The sequence below is a fragment of the Anneissia japonica genome, unplaced genomic scaffold (genome assembly GCF_011630105.1).
Source record: "Anneissia japonica isolate Jap-2015-1 unplaced genomic scaffold, ASM1163010v1 scaffold287752_len1182401_cov188, whole genome shotgun sequence".
Taxonomy (NCBI): Eukaryota; Metazoa; Echinodermata; class Crinoidea; order Comatulida; family Comatulidae; genus Anneissia; species Anneissia japonica.
Genome location: NW_022687544.1, coordinates 290,983 through 312,058, shown reverse-complemented (window position 1 = coordinate 312,058; position 21,076 = coordinate 290,983). Strand labels below are relative to the sequence as shown.

The 21,076-nt window shown below is 32.9% G+C and overlaps 1 protein-coding gene and 2 non-coding genes across 5 annotated transcripts in view; 2 read left to right on the top strand and 1 right to left on the bottom strand.

Annotated features, from left to right (window-relative positions):
- Nucleotides 1-21,076, top strand: part of LOC117119567 (DENN domain-containing protein 3-like) — a 32,581-nt gene that overhangs the window by 7,564 nt on the left and 3,941 nt on the right. The window contains exons 5-19 of one of the 3 annotated variants that reach the window (XM_033264400.1): nt 2,775-2,883; nt 3,566-3,763; nt 5,128-5,268; nt 5,763-5,869; nt 6,846-7,004; nt 7,474-7,570; nt 8,450-8,601; nt 10,424-10,495; nt 11,827-11,898; nt 13,085-13,230; nt 13,705-13,751; nt 14,026-14,162; nt 16,927-17,099; nt 19,614-19,712; nt 20,338-20,515. In XM_033264400.1, the coding sequence (XP_033120291.1) occupies nt 2,775-2,883; nt 3,566-3,763; nt 5,128-5,268; nt 5,763-5,869; nt 6,846-7,004; nt 7,474-7,570; nt 8,450-8,601; nt 10,424-10,495; nt 11,827-11,898; nt 13,085-13,230; nt 13,705-13,751; nt 14,026-14,162; nt 16,927-17,099; nt 19,614-19,712; nt 20,338-20,515 (1,887 nt within the window). The remainder of the gene's footprint in view (nt 1-2,774; nt 2,884-3,565; nt 3,764-5,127; nt 5,269-5,762; nt 5,870-6,845; nt 7,005-7,473; nt 7,571-8,449; nt 8,602-10,423; nt 10,496-11,826; nt 11,899-13,084; nt 13,231-13,704; nt 13,752-14,025; nt 14,163-16,926; nt 17,100-19,613; nt 19,713-20,337; nt 20,516-21,076) is intronic. The other 2 variants (XM_033264404.1, XM_033264409.1) reach the window with 2 other exon arrangements.
- Trnat-ugu lies at nt 1,652-1,724 on the bottom strand. Its single transcript has one exon. It is a non-coding gene; the product is annotated as a tRNA-Thr (tRNA).
- Nucleotides 3,335-3,407, top strand: Trnat-ugu. Its single transcript has one exon. It is a non-coding gene; the product is annotated as a tRNA-Thr (tRNA).

Genomic DNA, 21,076 nt, shown 5'->3' with positions numbered 1-21,076 from the left:
ATTCCTGCAAAAAGTAAAATATAAATGGCTATTTATTTGATCTTTTTAAAAACTAAATTATTTCAGTTTAAAAAATTGCATATAATGAAATTTATAAAATCAGTTTTAATTCAGAATTTTATTATTGGGGGCCATTTTTACCTACCTGTCATTTGGGGACATTTTAACCGGGGCCATTTTTCCCAGGGCCATTTCTATCTGGGCCATTTTTTTCACCGGGGAAATTTTTACCATACACCGACAGCAGGGGGGGGGGTGGGGGAACTGGGTGGGTGATATCAGTGTATCATGATTTATATATCCTGCTTAACAAACATAAATATTATAGGCGTAATATACAATAGGTAATGGTAGGAGCATTTTGGTTAGGCTAAATGGTAAAATAGAAACCTGTAATGCTAAAATTTATACTTTATTTATTAAGGCTTGAAAATGGCTTTTTCAAATCATACAGTAGCTATTCCTAGGATAAAATAAATATAAAAAAAAAAAACCAACCCTAGATATTTCTTTAGATTTTTGGTAGGTTTGGCTTGGAAACTATTTTTTTGGGCATATTAAAATATTTGGAAACAGATTGGAGATATGTATTGATTTTTAACCCAACATATTATATATTATTTGATTGAAGTATAATAAATTGGTGGAGATAAGCTAAGGTAAATGGCATTAGGAAACTTGAAAATGCACAGGCCTGTAACAGGGAATGCAGCATTTGTCTCGGACCAAGTTTACCTCAGAAGTGTTTCTTTAGGATATGTTTCTTTAATAAACAAAGTAATGAACCACCTCCCTGGTTACGGTCCTAATGTATGACTGGCTTTTGTGAGATCTGATTTAAAAAACTTTTTCATTTCATTTCATTTATTTGTCTCAAACAATAAAATTTATAAAAACAGAAACAGCAAAGAAGAAGCACAAAGGAACACTCCAAAAGTATACTTACAGTAATCACTGTCAAGTGGAGGCCCTTTGACAAAAAACAAATGCTTACAATATGACATTTTTCAAGTAGATAAAACATCTGAAGTTTAATAATTTAATGAAAAAAAAAAAAACCTGTTATAAAAATAAAATAAAATATTCTGACGATGCAATAAAATTATCTTAAATACAATATTAAAATGTCAACAAATTTGAAGCAACCAAGTAAAAAACTCAACACATCTAATTTGTTGCATTCAATGATACCAATGGCCAGCTGAAGTAAATGCACACATACTAAATTTGCTGGAGATTCAGGGGCGTACGGTGAAAAATCTAAGGGGGGTCGAAACGAAAGCGCAGGGGGCAAGCTGAACTCGGAGCAATTTAGCGAAGCTTTCAGAATTTGCGGGGTGCGTTATTTGTGAGTGAAGCGAGCATATTTAAAGGGCACTTTCTTTAAAAGGGGGGGGGGGGTCGACCGCACCCATCGAACCCCCCACGGTACGCCCCTGAGATTAGTTAGTTTGCAGATATACACTGGCTTGCAAGAATGGCAGGTACGTGCCACAGGTCCCTTATTGAGCTCTTATTCACACAATAAACTTTATTCAGTAACTGATGAATTATTAAAGAGGAAATATAGTTTTTATATGAAAATATTTTTTTAAAATCTGTTTTTAAAAATACTTTTGGCAATAGGAAAAAAAAAATTGATTAAAAAAGTAGCCCCTAGTGAGATTTGAACTCACGACCCCTGGTTTACAAGACCAGTGCTCTAACCACTGAGCTATAGAGGCAGTAGTTGTAAATTGGGGTTAAAAGTGTAGTTTTGGTATACTGCCATAAAGTACTGAAACAACATCTGTTTCACTTAATTGTTGTGGTGTCACGGATATTGATTTTTCAGTATATTGACAAAGCTGTATGCAGTATTTCTAAAGAGGGCATTCTAACTTGGCACAAACAAGCACTTTGAGTCCACACCCACTTCAGTTCCTCCATGGTTAAAGAAAATTTTAAAGATAAAACACCTAGGATATCCAGAAATGACACAAAAAAGGCAAAATTTCAAATATAATGCAAGTGATACCACAAAGAAAATAAATTGTCTTTACTAATAATAAAGGGCATTTAATTAGTCATAGTTAATATATTTCGATAGGCCTATTTTTATTTATAAAAATAAAATAGACAACAATATTAAATCCGAATCAGCCAGTTTTCCGAATTGGAGATTCAATTTACAATATGTCGTACGTAAAAAGATTAGTAAAATTCAATAACAAAAAATGCAAATACTATAAATATTAAAAAGATTATCATTATTATTTACTACATTGCTATTATTATTTATACAAATTAACAATATTAATTATATATGATATATTATGTACTGAAATTTCCAATTTTATTAAAAATATTCAGTTTATCAAAAGTGTTTTTGAATTATGTTCTTTTAAATTAATCTTTTTGCAATAGAATAATCTAAATATATTCAAATATTATTCATTTATAGGAAATTGTATAACAGGGGTCCCAATACTCTTGCAAGTCGCAGGAACCTCCAAGAACTTGAAAGGTTTTGCAAACAAGATTATATAATACTGTACCATACAGACATCTAACAGTACATCTGACCCTAAAATTAATTTTAAAACAGTTGTCAATGACATATATACTGTTTTTGGTTTATTTTAAGAGAGAAATATAGTGTGCTTTTACAACATTTTCTAATAATCTATATAAAAATCAATCTTTTTTTTTCATTTAAATGTAATAATATTTTCCCATATATTTTTTAATTCACTGTCTCTAGATATGACATGATATTTTGTCTCTATTTTCAGCCTTTTACCTGATCTTCAGCAACCAGAACATGTTTTATTGAAATCTTTAAAACAGATGCTGTATTGTGTTGCTATGGTTCCCATTCCTCCACACGGTAACTTGTCTGTGGTAAGTACTGTATTACATATTTCAGTGTGAAACCCAACCTTAATTTTATTATTTTAACAAGCTGACCCTATGCAGGGATGTAGGGTGTGAAAAATCAGAATTTGGAACGAATTCCCAGAATGTGGAACTAAATTCCTATTCCAATGAAAACTAAATGGCATTTTTAGTAGTTTAAGCTTAGTTAATTTACTAATTTGCTGATTCGAATCATAAATTTAGATTTAATACTAGTTCTGTTGTATTAGAAACAATTCAGAAACAAGTAAATCAGTATTAAATGTGCTGATTTCTACAGTTAAATGGAGTCCATATACCCATAAATCAATAATATGTAGCAACCTAGTGCAATGAAGTCCAGGACTAACGAGAACAAAATCAATACAGTTGATTATTAGGTCTGCAACAGATGTACTTGATATTATTGCTAAATTTTTTAGGGAGTTCATATAGAGCCTCTATAGCTCAGTGGTTAGAGCACTGGTCTTGTAAACCAGGGGTCGTGAGTTCAAATCTCACTAGGGGCTGTTTTTTTTTTTTGTTTTTCTTTTATAAATAATTTCAATACCTTTTTATCACAATGAGTATAGGCTGATACATTTTTGATTTTTTAATATTTTTTAAAAATTCACGAAACTTGGAAAAATAAAATTATTAAATGTATGATTCTTATTTACTAATTCAGGAATTTTCTCTGAATGATATGTCGATAGTAGTGGCACCCCCTGATGATCCAGGTAAGCCTGTGGTAGACATCGCATTGCATATTCCTTTTCTGAGCTTCAATGTAAAGGATACCCTCCAGATTGTAACATTCATCCTTATGCAGCAGCCAATTGTCTTTCTGGCTTCCAACTATGCTTTATTAACGCATGTTATGGAGGTATGTATTAATGAGGTAATAATAGTAATGTAAGAATTTGTAATAAAAGATTATTATATTATACTCTTTGTCCCTAATCAGCTTCCCAGATTTGTACAGATTACCCTTACAAAATATGGTTAAATTAAAACTAAATTAAAGTACATGTTTTGCACTCCTGGTCAGTGGTTTCACCACCGGTGGGAGGTCAGAGTGGGCATATTTCCCTTCCAAATACTTGTTTGATTGCTGATCCATAATATTGTGGTCTAAAAGAACAATTTTGCCCATACTAAAGCATGAAAACAGTCCCTGTTAAACCTACTAGGTATATTTATTTTGGGACCCTAACTATGGCTCTAGTCAACCCCTTAGTTCAGACCCCTGTCGGCAAATACTGTATCTGTAACCATCACTGCTCTGGTTAGAGAAAAACAACATAATAAACTTAACAAAAGTGACACTGGCAAACACTTTTTATTAATAAGAGATGTTTTAAATTGTGTTTTGCTATATAATATTACCAATGTTTGTTGATCATTTGATATCTTTATTTCATAATATTTTACTCCTTTTTAAAATTATTGGTGGGATGAATAAAGAATTGATTTGATTTTTATTTAAAAACCAAACCTCAACCTCAATGCTGGCTTAGCTCCGTTGGCTAATCTGCTGGTAGCCACTGTTTGTGTGCTGAACTGTGGAGATCTCTAGGTTCCCGGTTCAATTTCCATCGCTGCTCTTAGCCTTGTGTTTCAGCTGGAGGGCTGAAATACAAGTTACAATAGCGCACCGTTTTTTTGATGCAACGTTAAAGCTGTTGGTTCCATGTGCAATATGGTGCATGTGCACATTAAAGAATGCAGAACACTCTTCAGAAAAGAGTAGGGGATTGTCTTCTGGTGTGCTGCCCAATTCAGCACCAGAAGGATCCCGAAACAGTCTTCAGACTTCCTGGATTATCCTTGGTGTAATTCACACCGAAATGTTAAGGCTAAGAACATTGAACCATATCCGTTACTCCCAACTACTCCCACAATTTGATAACTGTTTAATGTTCTATTCCGTTCCTCTTGTAGTGTTTCATGGTGTTCATCTTGCCATGTAAGTGGCTGTTCACATACGCACCAATTGTATCTAGTATGCTGCTGGATCTTCTTGAAGCCCCTGGATGCTTTCACAATATTTGATAATTGACACTGTGTAACATTGTATTTTTTTTCTCCTGCAGTGCTTCATGGTTTTCATCTTGCCACTTAAGTGGCTATTCACATACCTACCAATTGTATCTAGTATGCTGTTAGATCTTTTGAAAGTTCCCTGGATACTTCCACGATTTGATAACTGTGTAATATTAATAATATTCTGCTTTGTTTCTCTTGCAGTGTTTCATGGTGTTCATCTTGCCATTTAAGTGGCCGTTCACATACGTACCAATTGTATCTAGTATGCTGCTAGATCTTCTTGAAGCCCCTGGATGCTTCCTAATGGGATGCCATTCAGAACATTCGCAGTCTGTGAAGCAGGTAACAAGTTAGAGAAAAGAACTGTATAAATACACTAATGTATTAATATTATTATTATTATTATTACTATTATTATTATTATTATTGTTATTGTTGTCTGCTGTTGTTGTTATTGTGTGGCTCAAACTCTTATCTAAAAGGATGTTTTTCCTGAACTCATGAAAATACATTTGAAGCCTACAGTTTCTTCAGAATGACCAAATCATTTTCCAACCTCATAAATTCGACAAAATGTGATTGAAGAAAGTGTTTTTGATATTGTTGAGATTATTATTAATATTATTGTGCTACCATCATGCTGATTAAAATTGCTGATAGTATCAGTTTCCCAAAGGGAGGATGTCAAGTGTGTCCATTTTTATCTTCATGTGGTTTTGTATTGTTGTATTACTGTATAAAATTGACTGGATTGATATCACATCATGTTATTTATAATTTATTCTACATTATATAATATAATTTTTAAATTTCCTTTTTTTTCTCTATTTAAATAGATTGAAGGCATCGTAGTTGCTGACATTGATCGTGGAAGTCTCCATATTAGTGACACTATTGATGTCCCACAATTACCAGAATATCCTGTTTCAGTTTTCATGGAAAAGTAAGTTTTCGACCTAAAACATGTGGAAATTAGTTATTTCATGGCTGGCAATTCAGATTTGTTTCCAGCAGTGTCAGCATTAATTATGCCATGAGGCTCTTGATGGTTAATGGTGCAAAATATTATTTTTTTTTTTTTTAGCTTATGTAATTACGTACATTCCTTCGTTTCTAGACCTCGTGGTCTAGGATAATTATTTGTATTTTAGGCCTCTCGTCCCTTTACATAACAAAGTAACATTTAGAGAACGGAAGAAAGTAAATCAATTCTTCTTAAATATGCTAAATACAGATATTTTGATAAATTATATAAAACATTACAATCATTTGATGACATTATTGATGGAACTTAAAAATGGTTGGGTTTATGTAGAAGAAAGATGGAATTAAATTTTGTCCTAATATCGTTATAACGTACATATACTGAAGTAAAATTAAATTCATCTTCTATGCATTGATCTGCGCATAATTTACATATTCTATTATTTTTGCTCAGTTTATTCCATCTGCCTTTCTGTATTTTAAAATCTAGAATACCAATTTGAATTTTTGTTAAAATACGTCAATAATTAAATCCGTTTGTAAATAATTATTTAATTTAATCTCATTTAAAAAAATTTTAAATGATTTAATCTTGAATATGTTTTGACTTTTTCGTTGAAAAGTCTTTCTATATCAATAAGTCTCAATTTTAGCTTAGAAATAATAGAAGGATACTCAACTATTTATGTACAGTAACATGTCTGAAAGAATTCTTAATTCAGATTCAAATTTTCTTATTACTTGATTGAGTGATATTAATGTTAAAGGTCTAAATACAAGAAAAAAAAAAAGATAAACCCCAAAACAGCTATTTATAAAAAAAACAACAAAACATGTATGTACTGTATGTATATATACTCATATACTCTATTATATACTCATATATACTCTTTATATATTATGTATGGCTATGAACTTATATATCTTTTGCACAGTTTTAGTAGCGTACGCCGGTATATGGTGGATTTGATGATGGTTGGCCGTCCAGATCCAACTACTCTGGAATCTTCTAACAGCTTCACTGACAAGATGAATCGGAAGTTCCAACTTGAAATTCAAAACCACTTCTTAGAATTTATGGCCAATCTCTTCAGGTAAAAATTAAAATATTTGTTGTATTAGCTGTTAATCAAAGACAATCATTTGCCATAAAAAATAATTTATAATCATCTGAATACAAGCACTACCACAATGTTTCTAGTACAGTAAATTAATTATCAATAATAATCATCCTTATCTTTAAACAATTAAAATCTAAAACTGACTCTTCTAAATATTCAATACCAACTAGATTTGTGAAATTGTTAAATACCCTCCATCCAGATATAAGGAATTATTATATTATATCTATTAATTTTGATTTGTTCAAATCTATCCCCTTTTCTGTTCTAATTATGTAAAAAAATAATAGTAAATTTAATGGAAATAAATGGCAAAGTTACTTTAGACGTTAAAAACCAATCTAGGCAGTATTCTTTCATTGATATGCTCCATCCCTTCTTTGTGCCTTGCAAAAAGTTCAGTGGTTGTTATAATTCTAAATCTATTGTCTTTGTTTTAAAGAGATGTACAAGATTTCATTAGTCCTGAGCTTCAGTTTGTTAAGAAAGATAGCTTTTTGGAGTCAAGACTAGAAGAAGAAAGGGACTTTTACAAAAAGGTGAATATTATTAATTTACAGTATATTGTAACAACATTCTTCCCTCTGATGAAAGGGATAAGTATTTTAGAATAGTGCAGAAAGTGCTCTAATTTGCCAGTACTTTTAATTGCACATCAAATAGTTGGCTGATTGGAATCAGGGCTTGTGAATCATGCACCAGCTTGCTTCTTGACAGGTATTCACAAACCTGCTGCTAAACCAGCTATGAGTCAGTGCTAGATTTTTTGGCTAGAAGAATCACAACACATGTAAGATTATCAGGTGTGGCCTTTCTGGCCTCTCATTCTGGTTTCCTTAAAATTGCTACACACTATGGCTTCCCAATAGACCTTTTCCAGAATGTCAATCAAACTTAAAATCTGACCAATCAGAACAGGACTAGGAGTATGCACATGTCCCACAAGCACACATATTTGCGTATGTTTTTACACTGTTGTTATGTGGGACTTTAAAAACAATATCTAAGGAGTTGGGCTTAGCGGAAAGGTCCATTGCGTTGGGGACAGCTATGCTGTGTGATATGTGTAGTTTTTAAAAACAGGCTTAGCAAACACATACATGTTCAATTGTGGCTCATTGTGTATTGTTGTGGGACACAGGTCCATTATATGCTGTTCAAAATTTAAGTGTTGAGGACGTCTTATTTTCATGCATTTAATTATTCAATCAATTATATTGTACCACTTTATTTTTAATTCCTGATAACCAAATACAGAGTAGTTGAAATATTGAAAAATGACTTGTATCTCCCAACTTCAATTTTGTCATTCTGTTTAAATCATGTTTTATACACATTTCATTGTATTGAATATTGACCCATGATATATGGATAGGGCACTCATATTTCTGCCACACGTTTCTTGATATATGGTGTAGGTTATCTACAAGCAATTGTTCAAAACTTTTCTTGATGATCGTCTGAACAAGAAGCAGGACTATTACACCAGATTTGAAAGAAACACCAGATATGACAGAAAAAACAGACCACCAAGCTTGCCTAACATTAGTATATTTTCCGACTTCCCCAGGTATGACCAATCTTCCCCTTTATATATTCTTTTTAATGATTGAATAATTATGCATACAATATATATTTTTTTAAATAAAAAATATAAATTTACTTTTTAATATATTCTTGACAGAATTTCATTTAGCTTCAGAAATTGTATAGATGGCAAATTCTCGTTTTTGTAAATCTAAAATGGAAACGGAGTACTTACTCAGAACGTTTCAATCCCTATCAGAGATCTTTATCAACTGACAGCTAGGTGTTATTTAGCTTGGTCTTGACGTCATCTGTTGATGACGTTGTACACTTCCTCCGGATGTAGGTCGAAGGTTGTTGATTATAGAATTCATAACAAGCCGGGCCTCGCACAACCTTTGACCTACATCCAGAGGAGGTGTACGACATCATCAACAGACATATTTTTATAATAATCATTGATAGTGACAATAATAATATCAGTGCATGATCATCACAAAAGACAGTAACTCAGGGGTTCCAAGTCTCCATAAGTCGCAGGATTTCACAGAAGTCAACTTGGTCTCGCACACTTCCACAAGCAAGCAAAAAATCTTCTGGAAAGTAACCCATACTTCCTCAAATTCATGATGTTTGGATGGTTTTGCTAACTGTGTTATCGGCTCTTTGAATTCGGCTGATCATGAGTATCACCACAAGCAACAAATTACAAAGTTAGATATTTTATTACAGCTTATGAACAGGCCTCCTGGAAGTGGCTTCTCTCAGCCTGGGATCCCTGAGCAAAATGCAGATGTGTTTAGAAAAGCTTATTAAACTAGACTTTCAGTAAAGAACATCTCAACTTGGTACTCCTGAGCAAATTGCAATTTTATGCGTTAAGATAAATTCATTAAACTGGACTTCTCAGAAGGAGCGAACTCAACTTGGTACTCCTGAGCAAAATGCAATTATATGCATTAAGAAAAGCTCATTTAACTAGACTTCGCAGAATGAGCTTCTCTCAACTTGGTACTCCTGTGCAAAATGCAGTTTTATGCGTTAAGAAAAGCTCATTTAACTAGACTTCGCAGAAGGAGCTTCTCTCAACTTGAAACCCCTGATAAATATAATGCTATTTATTGTAATATTTTGTTTTTTGGGTTTTTATTTATTTGCATATTGGTGATACAGTAGGTGCATTTGTGGTTTGTTTTTATAAATAACCCTAAATAGAAGATTGAAGCAACACAGTGGAAACATCAAGATATTCTCAACCAACAACCATTCTTTTCAGAACTATCTACGTGGTGTACTGCAAGCATTAGTGTATATTAACAATAAATACGTAAATATTCAAATAGTTTCATCTGGTTTGCTTGTGATTACCGTAGAACTGTGTAATCAGTAATGAACCAGGAGCAATATGATGTAAACTTACTGCGAGCTAGAAGAACTCATAAAAGATGTAAAAACAACAAACAAAGGGTACGGACATTGTCGGCACGTATCATGTCTACTGTATAAGAAATATAAATCAGCCAACACTTGACCACGTCCCGAACTGGGACGACACCAAAATAATCAAAACGGAATCTACATGGGACAAAGGAACAATCATGGAGGCAATCTCAATAAGGAAACAAAATTGGACGATGAACAGAGACGATGGGACATAAAGCTTTCCCACATATGTGACCAACTCCTTCAAACCTGAAAGGTGGGGCCCCCAGAACCAATCCTGACAGGCAGAGAGCTGGCACAACGAAAGCTCGCAGTAAGTTTATGTCAGATTGTGCTTGGTTTATTATTGATTAAAAAGTCTTGATAGTTTGATTGCTTACTTAATGCTATTGTGTATTCACCTTTTATTGAATTCATTGAAGTGGAGGTCGTAGGTTGAGGGTTCCAAGCATAAACAGCTCACTTCCCGTGTGTTCCATCGCTGGTAAAGATGGGTAAATTCATGCTTGTTTGAGTATCATGCACATCACATATTTGGTTTATTCACTCTGCACAATTCCACACTTAACATTCTCTAATATAATATGGTATAGTATTTATAATCATAATTAATAATAATAATAAGTTTGGCTTATATAGCACATTATGCTAAAGCCTCAATGAGCTTAATAATAAAAATGAAAATGCTAGGAGAAAAAATTTAGTAAAAGTACATGTTAAAAGGGGGAGTTTTTAAAGCTGTCTTAAAATCAACGATAGAAGTTGTACAGATTATAATAGGCAAAGCATTCCAAAGAAAGTCAAAATCCCAGGAAAAAGAACGATTGCCATAATGCTTTGTTGACGGACGAATAGAATGAGCTAGTAGAGACTCAACTAGATCTCAGAGACCGCTTAGGAATATAAGGATGAATTAGTTGTGAAATAAACATTGGCAAGGAATTATGAAGAGATTTGAAAATAAATAACACAATCTTGAAATTATATATAAAAATTAATGATGTGAAAAAATGTTTGTGAAGACAAATTTCATGTAGTACTAAGTGATTGTTGTAGTACTGATGGTGAAAGACGGAATTGATTAAAGTGTCACAAGTTCCTCCAAAATTCCAAATCAGAGACAGGAGGACCTCGGCAATAAGTTACGACACAGAATTTAACTCTGGTTAAACTTTAATAACCACAACACATCACATTAACAATAAGTCTTTAACAGTTGCATTTTGTACTCTTATTACTCCATAGCATATAATTAATGTACCATTAATAAATTAAACATCGATCTCTAATAATATAATAGTGTCATATATAAATGTATATTTTAAGAATAATAATGTTACCATTATATTATTAATCACATATTCACAACATGGTAATTAACCAACAGTGCTAATCAACTAATTAAACATCAATCACCAATAATATAACATATGTGTATCTTAGGAATGATAATGCTACTACTGTATTACCATGTTAATCCTTACCAATTCACAGCACTAATAATTAAACAGTTGTGCTCAGTATCAATAAATTACACATTGATCTCTAGTTATACATAGCATATATGTCAATGTATATCTTAGGAATAATAATGCTAATATCTTGTTAATCATGTAAGTGTCCTGTCTCTTATACACATCTAGATGTGTATAAGAGACAGCTTTAGGGTAATGCAACATGTACAGTATGTATACCACATGTTGTATTTATCTTTTATTTATAATGTTCTTTTTTGGGTTTTTTTTTTTGTGAATAACCCAAATGCAATATATTGTTTAATCATTGTTAAGAACTTTGTATTCACCTTGAATTTAATTTATTGAAGTGGAGGTCGTAGATGGAGGGCAAAAACCATAAACAGCTTGCTTCCCGTTTGTTCCATTGCTGGTAAAGATGGGTAAATTCATGCTTGTTTGAATATCAGCCATCTTGTCATCATGCACATCACAAGTTTAAGCATACTACACAATTATCAACTCCACACTTACCGGTACTCTAGTATTTTTTCCGTGTTTATAGTCTTGTACATTATTCATTGAGTATTACGCAATACCTTGAGAAAACGTTTTATACCACTTGGCCTCATAGCTCAGTTGGTAGAATATCCGAACCGTAATTGGAAGGTCTTGAGTTCGAATCCTGATGAGGACATACGTTTTTCTCAAATATTTATTATCATCAACACCAGTGGATGTGTCTCTCCATACCAAAGTTAATTTCATGTAGTTTTGTACATGTAATCATAAAAATTGACTATTGGTCATTAATTTATTGAATACCGTGTGAATATGTAAATTAGCTATTCAATATGTGATTGTATTTTGTTGATGTATACACTGTATTTTGTTAAACGTTATGTATATAATAATAATTATATAATTTGTATATATATGTTTGTATATTTTCGTATGTGTTTAATGTTGAAGCTTGTACTTCTTGTTGTTTTTGTTCATTTCTTTCGCTTTTTCGTCTGCACCCTCTGTCTTATTGTGTCTTTGCACATGCTTACAGGGTGGAAATTATTGTGTGAAGATGAAGGTTAATTTTTTTAGGAATATCTCGGAAAGACTGTGTGAAATGAAACATGCATCATGTGTAAGATTTTGTTTCGGGCATATTGGGTATATGTGATTACTGGTATTACCATAGCACTGAATTATGTGTATTGTTTTTTTGTTGATCATGTTTATCCACTTTATGTAACAGTCGCAAGTATTCATTTCATAGTTGTATATACAGATAATAATAATAATTATAAGATTTATAAAGTGCACAAATCCACTGCAGTAGTGCTCAAGACACTATACAGAGGGAAGGAACCTGTTAGGTCATCCTAACAGACAGCAACATCTGCATTGGCAAATCCTAATGTGGGAGAAAAAGAGCATATGTGATGTTTGGAAGGGGTTGCACATCCCATTGTTTAAATTTGCTGACTACATATAAATGCAGTGGGTTACCAGATATAGGAAGGGAACTCATGTCCAACTGTTCAGATTTCTCATGTCCAACTGTTCAGATTTGCTGAATGGCAAATTAAGGAGTGTGTTTCAAAATGAAATGGTTTGTTAATTTCTCTCCAGATATCGGCCTTCAAGAGCTCTGACTGCCAATGCAATGAGGCGTAAGTCCTCTGCCACGTTCGAACAGGTTAAACAATCGCATACCCCTCGTACACGCCTAACCTTACCCTCATTTGAGGGCACATTGGATGAAGGCTCACTCACAGGTACGCTAATATTTATTTTGGTCTTGTGATGTGATTTTACATTTGAGTGTGCATTGCTTACTATTTCATTAATGAGAGAGCAGCTTAGCTCAGTTGATTAAACTGGTGGTATTCACTAAATATATGCGCTGAGCCGTGGATATCTCTGGTTCTCTGCTTCCCATTACTGTTCTTCTTGTGTTTCAGCTCTGGTCTTGCTATTTTTCAACAACAACAAAATTAGCATTTTTAATTAGGTTTTCTTGACAGAGCTAATAATTATAATATTCTATGTTTTAAAACTGTAGAACAATCTATATGTTTTATATAATTTTTATATTTTAAGAAATATTTGTGAAGATTCTTATAAATAATAAAAATGTAGTTAACTCATAGAGATACAGTAATATATTTTGGTTTACTGTTGTATACCTACAATCATGTGTTTAACATTATTTAATCTACTGTATAACAAGTATCTTCTTATTTTTACAGCTGCAAACTTCTTCAAAACCTGTATTGAAGAGCTAACAGAAAAAATGGTAAGCAATCTATTTAAGCATTTTAATTTAATTATATATTCCACTCAAACTGGAGTTTTGCCACAGTGGTTAAAATGTCTGGCGTTAAGTCCCAATGTTGTGTGTTAATCTAGACAAAATAAAATCAGGATGTTCATCACAAAAGAAATCAATATATATATATAAAGATGACTTATAAATGAATATATTTTTAATACTCCACAAAAAGAGGCTTGGTTAATAATAAGATTTTTTATAGCATTCATTTATCTTTTTTACATTATTCTTTTTTTAGAATGTGCAGAACCAAGGCATAAAGGCATCTTATTTGTATCTACGTGGAATGCTTCGCATTGCAACTTCACAGTTTATAACTGGTTTGGATGACCTCTACAACCTGAATACCGCAGACCTATCTATCATGCCCATTGAGTAGGTCAATTCAGTAACAATTATTCATATTTAGCACAATAGACATATAAGGAATTTAAATTTTAATAGAGAGGCTGATTTTGAAGCAGATATGAATAAGCATAAGGGGCTAGCCCTAACATTGTGGAGCACTAGCAGAACATTTATGATAACATTCCCAAGTTCAATTTCCAAGCAATTTGGAATAGTTTACTGGCATTCCAATCAACATCATTGACATACCATACTGCAGAAATACTCCATTAGGTGAACCATGGAGGTATAAAATATACCTCCATGGGTGAATATTCCATCTAAACTGTCCACAGCATTTTGGTTTTTTCACACTATCTACTGTAAGTCCATGATCTAATCAGGGTTAGAATAAACATTAAACAGCAGGATGCTGTTAATCACTAATTCCAATGTGCGAAATCTGTAATGCATGTATCAAGGGACTTGCATAGTTTATTCTAAAGTTGTCTCAATACTGTCATTTGAAAAGGTAGGCCTAGGCCCTATAATATTTTTGATTTCTCATTTATACAGTTATGTTTGACATCATTACTCACCTCACTACAACGCACATTGCTTGCTGAAGAAAATTAAAAATAATGAATCCTATTGAGGCCTAGGCCTACGTCAGTTTTCTCAAAATTACTATCACCATGGACCTATTAATAGGTCCATGCTATCACATTCTAACTAGCCCTAGGCAGACCTATTTCTTCTAGGCTAGAGTAGGTTAGGCCTATATGTTGGTTTATTGATTATGTTGTTGCTATTTTTTAACATTTAAATGAAAAAAAATAAAAAGTGTTATTCATGGCCTTTTTTTTATCTTTGAATATTTTATTTTGAATATGTAATTCCTGCAAAAAGTAAAATATAAAAGGCAATTTATTTGGTGTTAGATTCCTTCAAATAATGAATCCTATTGAGGCCTAGGCCTACGTCAATTTTCTCAAAATTACTATCACATTCTAACTAGGCCTAGGCAGGCCTATTTCTTCTAGGCTAGAGTAGGGTAGGCCTATGTTGATTTATTGATTATGTTGTTGCTATTTTTTAACATTTAAATGGGAAAAAAATAGAAAGTGTTATTCATGGCCTTTTTTATCTTTGAATATTTTATTTTGAATATGTAACTCCTGCAAAAAGTAAAATATAAATGGCAATTTATTTGATGTTAGATTCCTTTTAAAACTTAAATTATTTCAATTAAAAAAAATGCATATAATAATTTTTTTTTAAATCAGTTTTAATACAGAATTTGTATTATTGGGGGCCATTTTTACCTACCTGTCATTTGGGGTCATTTTTACCGGGGCAATTTTTACCGGGGCCATTTTTTCCTGGGCCATTTTTAACGGGGCCATTCTTACTGTACACCTTAGGCCTAGCCTAGGCCACCAAATTGTTTTCTTTGACAATTTTCAAGTATGTTTATTAGTAACTACAGAGAAATAAGGTTTCTCAGAATTTCAAAACATAGTATTTTCAACTTGCAAAAACTCAAACTTAGCATAACAACCCAATGCAAGTTTCAAAATATGCACACAAATTCACTCTCTTTCCTATCACTCATTAAACAACAATTTGGGCTAGTGTTATTGCAGCTACTCTATGGTCGGTTTTTGAAGACCTTCACAAATTCACATTAATGCGAAGATGGCATTGGGTGTATAGTGAGGCTATTCGCACAACAAAATTGGCAGCGCAAGGGTTAAATATTTTTATTTCTACTGGTCCATTTTTCGTGATTCTAACTGCTAAAAAACATTGTGCAAATACAAATATTAATCAGTAACAATTATTGATTTTTATTTTGTAAGACAGGGCTGCTTAGTTAAACTGTTTAGGGATGCTCCCCAGAAGCCTCAATAATCCTGATAATCAAGGTTGTGCTTAAACTCGAGTGAATTCTATTTAACTCGGATTTGCTTTAGATGAGATTTTTTTCGTCATGCAAAAAAAGCCATTTTTTCTTCAATACTAAGCATCACTTTTGCTGCGTGTTCACAAATTTTTTCCACTAGTTGTCATGTGACTCCAATTGTCTATTGAAAAACTAAGGCAGGAACACGCTGCATCATACAACTGTTGGCTGACAATTGTATCTCTGCTCCCTTTGAGCAGCTGACAATTCCACACCGTCTACTGATTGTCAGTGGCAGGCTGTCGTTGACCAGATTGTCATAAAAAACGATCTGTTGTGTGCACCTTGTCGCATTGCATCCTCCATGGAATCTTATCAACTGACAAGTTTAACTTAATTTAAAATTATATATTAACACTTGATAGTAAGGTAAGAGTATACTGTATATAGGAGTGATGTTTTGCCCTACCTAACGTGTTATTATACCAAATACACAGTATGTTCCTAAATACTTGCGAACAAAATTTGCAAGTGATACAGGTAGGAATCAAAACCCACGACCTCCAGAAAACTAGCCTAATGTCACAACCACTAGACTACTGAGCTTGCGCTGTGTGACTAGTTTTGAATCTAATCTCCAAGTAGCAGCATGGTCCTGCAAATGCTATTTTGATATGTGTGTTTGCATCAGGAAAATATCATAGGATTGATATTTTGCCCTGCCTGACGTGTTATCGCACCAAATACTCAACACATTCCCAAATACTTGCGAAAAAATATATATAATATATAAAATATGCTTTAAAAAAATGAAATATATTGTGTACCTATGTCTAATTGAAAACTGTTCACTTATTTGGCTCTATTAAAATTTAACTACTTATTTCACAAATTCTTTTCTTAAAGCTTTATGGCAAACATAGTGGAGAACTTGTCACCAGAAGATGCAGCAGTTGTGAAAAAGAATCCATTTTTTCGAAGTGAAGAATTTTTGAAGAAGGTGGAACGGAGAAACTCATTGAATTATAAAAGATTGCTTTTCAAAGAGTTAGACCTGGAAAATCTACCACAGAAACTAGGTATACTTTACTTTTTGTAGTAAAAAATAAAACTTAAATAAATGAATAAAAACTACTAACTAAACTATTAATTTCTAACCAGAAACAGATTGAAAAAATTGATGAAATAATTTTTTCAAAATTTTATTTGTAAGTTAATTATCATATATTAATTTGAGTAAGGACTGTGTGACGATTAACCTTCCTGATGCATGCATAGCTCTGATAGAAATATATCGTAGCACCATTCTTTTAAATGTCTTACCATTATTGGCATATATTGAGTTCCTATTTATGTCCATTAAATATCGTAAAAAAATATTGGACGAGGACACTACACGCTACAAAAGCAACACCTTGAGAATTCAGTATGTAGTAGGTAAGTTGAATGACCACTTCAGTTAGTGCGGCTGATACAGATGTGTATATGTTAACTAAATATAATCTGTCTCTTATACACATCTAGATGTGTATAAGAGACAGGAGTAGGGTAGGCCTATGTTGATTTATTGATTATGTTGTTGCTATTTTTTAACATTTAAATGGGAAAATATATTTACATTATTTTGTCATACGTTTGTTTTCTTGTTTGTTTTGTTTCATAAATGGTTACTATATAAATGTATTAGAATATGCTGCATGATATGATGAGTAAAAGTAAAGTAAATATAGTATTATTTTCATATTTATATTTTCCATACAAAATATGTTTTCGATTTTTTTTTTAATTCATAACGCCGAATAAATCAATCACTTGTTATTCCTAGTACTTCCATAGAAACTACCGTAACTAAAAAAATCAATATATAATATTATAAGTCAATCGTGACGTCATCACTGTAACTCCCAATGTTATTTTCCTATTCCCCAGCGTCCACTAATTTTTCTATTAGTGGACGCTTGGCTTGATTTTTTTTAGGTTCGTGTGAAAAAAAAATCATTTTTTCGTCACCGCGAAGACATCGCGCACCGCGATAAAAATTGTAATTAGGAATTACTTTCGTAAAACAAGCTTAATTAGAACCTAAAGAAAGTTACTTCAAATTCAATATTAAGTATGAACAATTAAGAAATTCAATGAATCCATGGACCCTCATAAACACAACAAACTGAACGTTGAATAGGAATATTCTAGACCTATTTTAAAGACTCAAGGAACAAATTTAAATGTAGGCCTATGGCCAGGCAAGAAGCTGCCCAGTCCTCCTACTACTATTAGGCCGTAGCCCCGGCCGTAGCCTAGCCTAGTTATGAAATCATTGCACAATTTTGCCTGTCTGCATGCACCGACCAAAATGGACGTCAGTGACTGTATTCTCTCTCGAATGCTGAAATGTTTATTTCTTAGACGAAAGTCTATCAAAATAGCATTACAAACAACTGCTTTCTAACACAATTACAATAGTTATTCATCGTATCCATACTGTACTGCTGATGTGTATTTAATTAAACGCGTACTGCAGGAGCAAACATCAGCATACGCACAGCTAAATGTAAATACGCACACGTATACTGATCATATCACTATAGCAAACGATGACTGCTACAACAGTTTGTTATAAAAAACTAAAATTAAAAGATGGTGATTGACTTATAAAGCAATTAGTAGAGCATGCATCGTACACTAGAAAATTATTATACTTAGGTTAGATTTAATGCATTCAAAAATTTCCTTCAGGCCTTCCAGGCCCTCAGGAAATTTTTTCAAGCATTAAATCTAACCTTCATATAATAATTTTCCTATAGTGTACTATGCGGAGCTCTACTAATTTCTTATTATAAATTGACTATGTTAATCACTAAAATAAGTCAGTACATGATGAATAAGGAATGTCTACGTCCATCAAAACATTTTAGCATGTATTGTTTAATCAATTTTTACCATATTCTATATCAGTAGGCCTATCTTACCTGCTTTAATACTATAAACCAAATTATTGTTGTCTCATGTTCTCCTTTATTTAAAAGGTAATTTGACTTTCATTTGCAAATGCCTTTCTCAAATTATAGTTAAAGACGTAGTAGTATTCAATATTATGCTTTAGAATATTCTGTTATATATGTCAATACTTAGCACTTGGCTGTTGGGCTTCAAAGAATGATTATTTAAATGATACTCTTGGGTGGATGCATAGGGGGTGATGGCCCCCTGTCCCCCCAACCATCCTTAACATATTAGAGTGCTTTTTAGCTGGCAAAAAGTGTACAGATGTTGGGTAAATAGTCAGCAGCTTTTTTCCTTTTTTATGGGTGGTGGGGTGGGCGGGTGTCATTTACGAGAACAATTTTAAAGCTAATATTATTTGTTGGCTTTTAAGTCTCAAAAGATAGAAGGGTGACAAGGCAGAAGACGGTTCCCCAACTCCCTTCTTTCTGCACCTCCTCCTGTAAATATCTGGACCCCTTCCCCAAGTACCTCACAGCCTCCGGTGGACTTTTTGTGAGTTAAATTGAATATGCAACTTTTTCCAATGTTTTTCTTGGTAGAAAGGACATCTTAAAAATTGATAACAGCTATACTTCTCTTTTTTTCAGATTTGAATGAATTTATTAATAGAATTCAGGTAATGGAGATAGCTATTGATATCGACGTAATTGAGAAACTTTTTGAAGCTCTTACAGTTGGCACTGATGGTGAGTATCTGAGTATATTGTTACCATAAAAAGTGGTAGTACAGAAAAAATTAGTCAAAAATTAATAACACAGCCATTTTTCATTTGTCTTAAGCATACATTATAAAACTGCCTAGGGAAAGAAAAAGAACTCATGAAGTCTCCAATGGTGGCTCCAGAAATTTGGTAACAGGGGGTCCAGCAAGTTTACAATGGGTCTGACCAAGGGGGCACCTACAGCCTTTGTCAGAGTCCTGGAATAAAGTCATGTACATGGGGAGTTATTTATTGGTTTTATGATGGCCTAAAATTATGATTTTTACCACAATATGAGGGATTGGTACAAAGTATCATTGTATATGATCGACAAATTGATATTTGTAATCCAATGACCTAATTGTGGCGTCAGACCGGGCGGGCGATGAGGTAAAAACTTCCCCCTGACCCCTTTGGTTGCTGCAACTGCCTCACGAAGGTAAAGCTTTTGTTTGTAAGATTCGTTCTCATTATTTGCTGGCAGCTTTTTGCATTATGATCATCTTCGATGGATACTGCACATTATGTTATAATCTATAAAGCTATAAGCAGATATTTGTGGTGTAAAAACTTTTATTAATATTAATTACAATATTGATATTATTTGCAGAGTTGTTGTCAGAAACTTTTTCATTTTTCGTTGACTGTTGGAAAGAGAATGGTAACGAAAGAGATTCAATATATCCGTATCTGGAAGCATTTTTAAGTCCGGAGGAATTTCCCCTTAAAGTTTCGGGTTTGATAAGATCGGATGATGGATCAGGTCGATTAGTATTAACTCAGAAAAGGTAGAGCTCATTCAAATTTTTAAAACTTAAGAGCATATTCAGTAGTTTTAAAAGATACCATAAATCCTTGAATAAGTGCAGCAGCACTTATAATATTTTTTGAGGCTTCAGCACGGCACTTATTCGAGAGCGGCGCTTGTTACAAAATTTAGCATGGTGCTTTCCATGCCCATTCCCATGTTACTTATCTCATGTATTCCCGTAGTTCAAGGCCTATCGTAGTACATCATCGTAAATAAATGTTTATAAAGATACGCCTGTGTCTTCATTATGCTATTTACCCATTTGAATACTGTATACATTGTATTTAAAGCCCTGTTTCTAAAAATGTTTCATTATACACACATGGTAATATGTATTCTCAATTAAGTGCACATATTAAGGTGCATATTCAAAATAGAATAATTTTCAATAAGCACCTCGGTGATTATTCGAGAGTGGGCTTAGCAAAAAAAATCATGTTTGGCGTGGCCCTTTTTCGAGAGCGGCAATTATTCAAGGATTTACGGTACTTATAAAATAATGTCAACATCAAAAAAAGCTATTTGTAAGTATCATTAC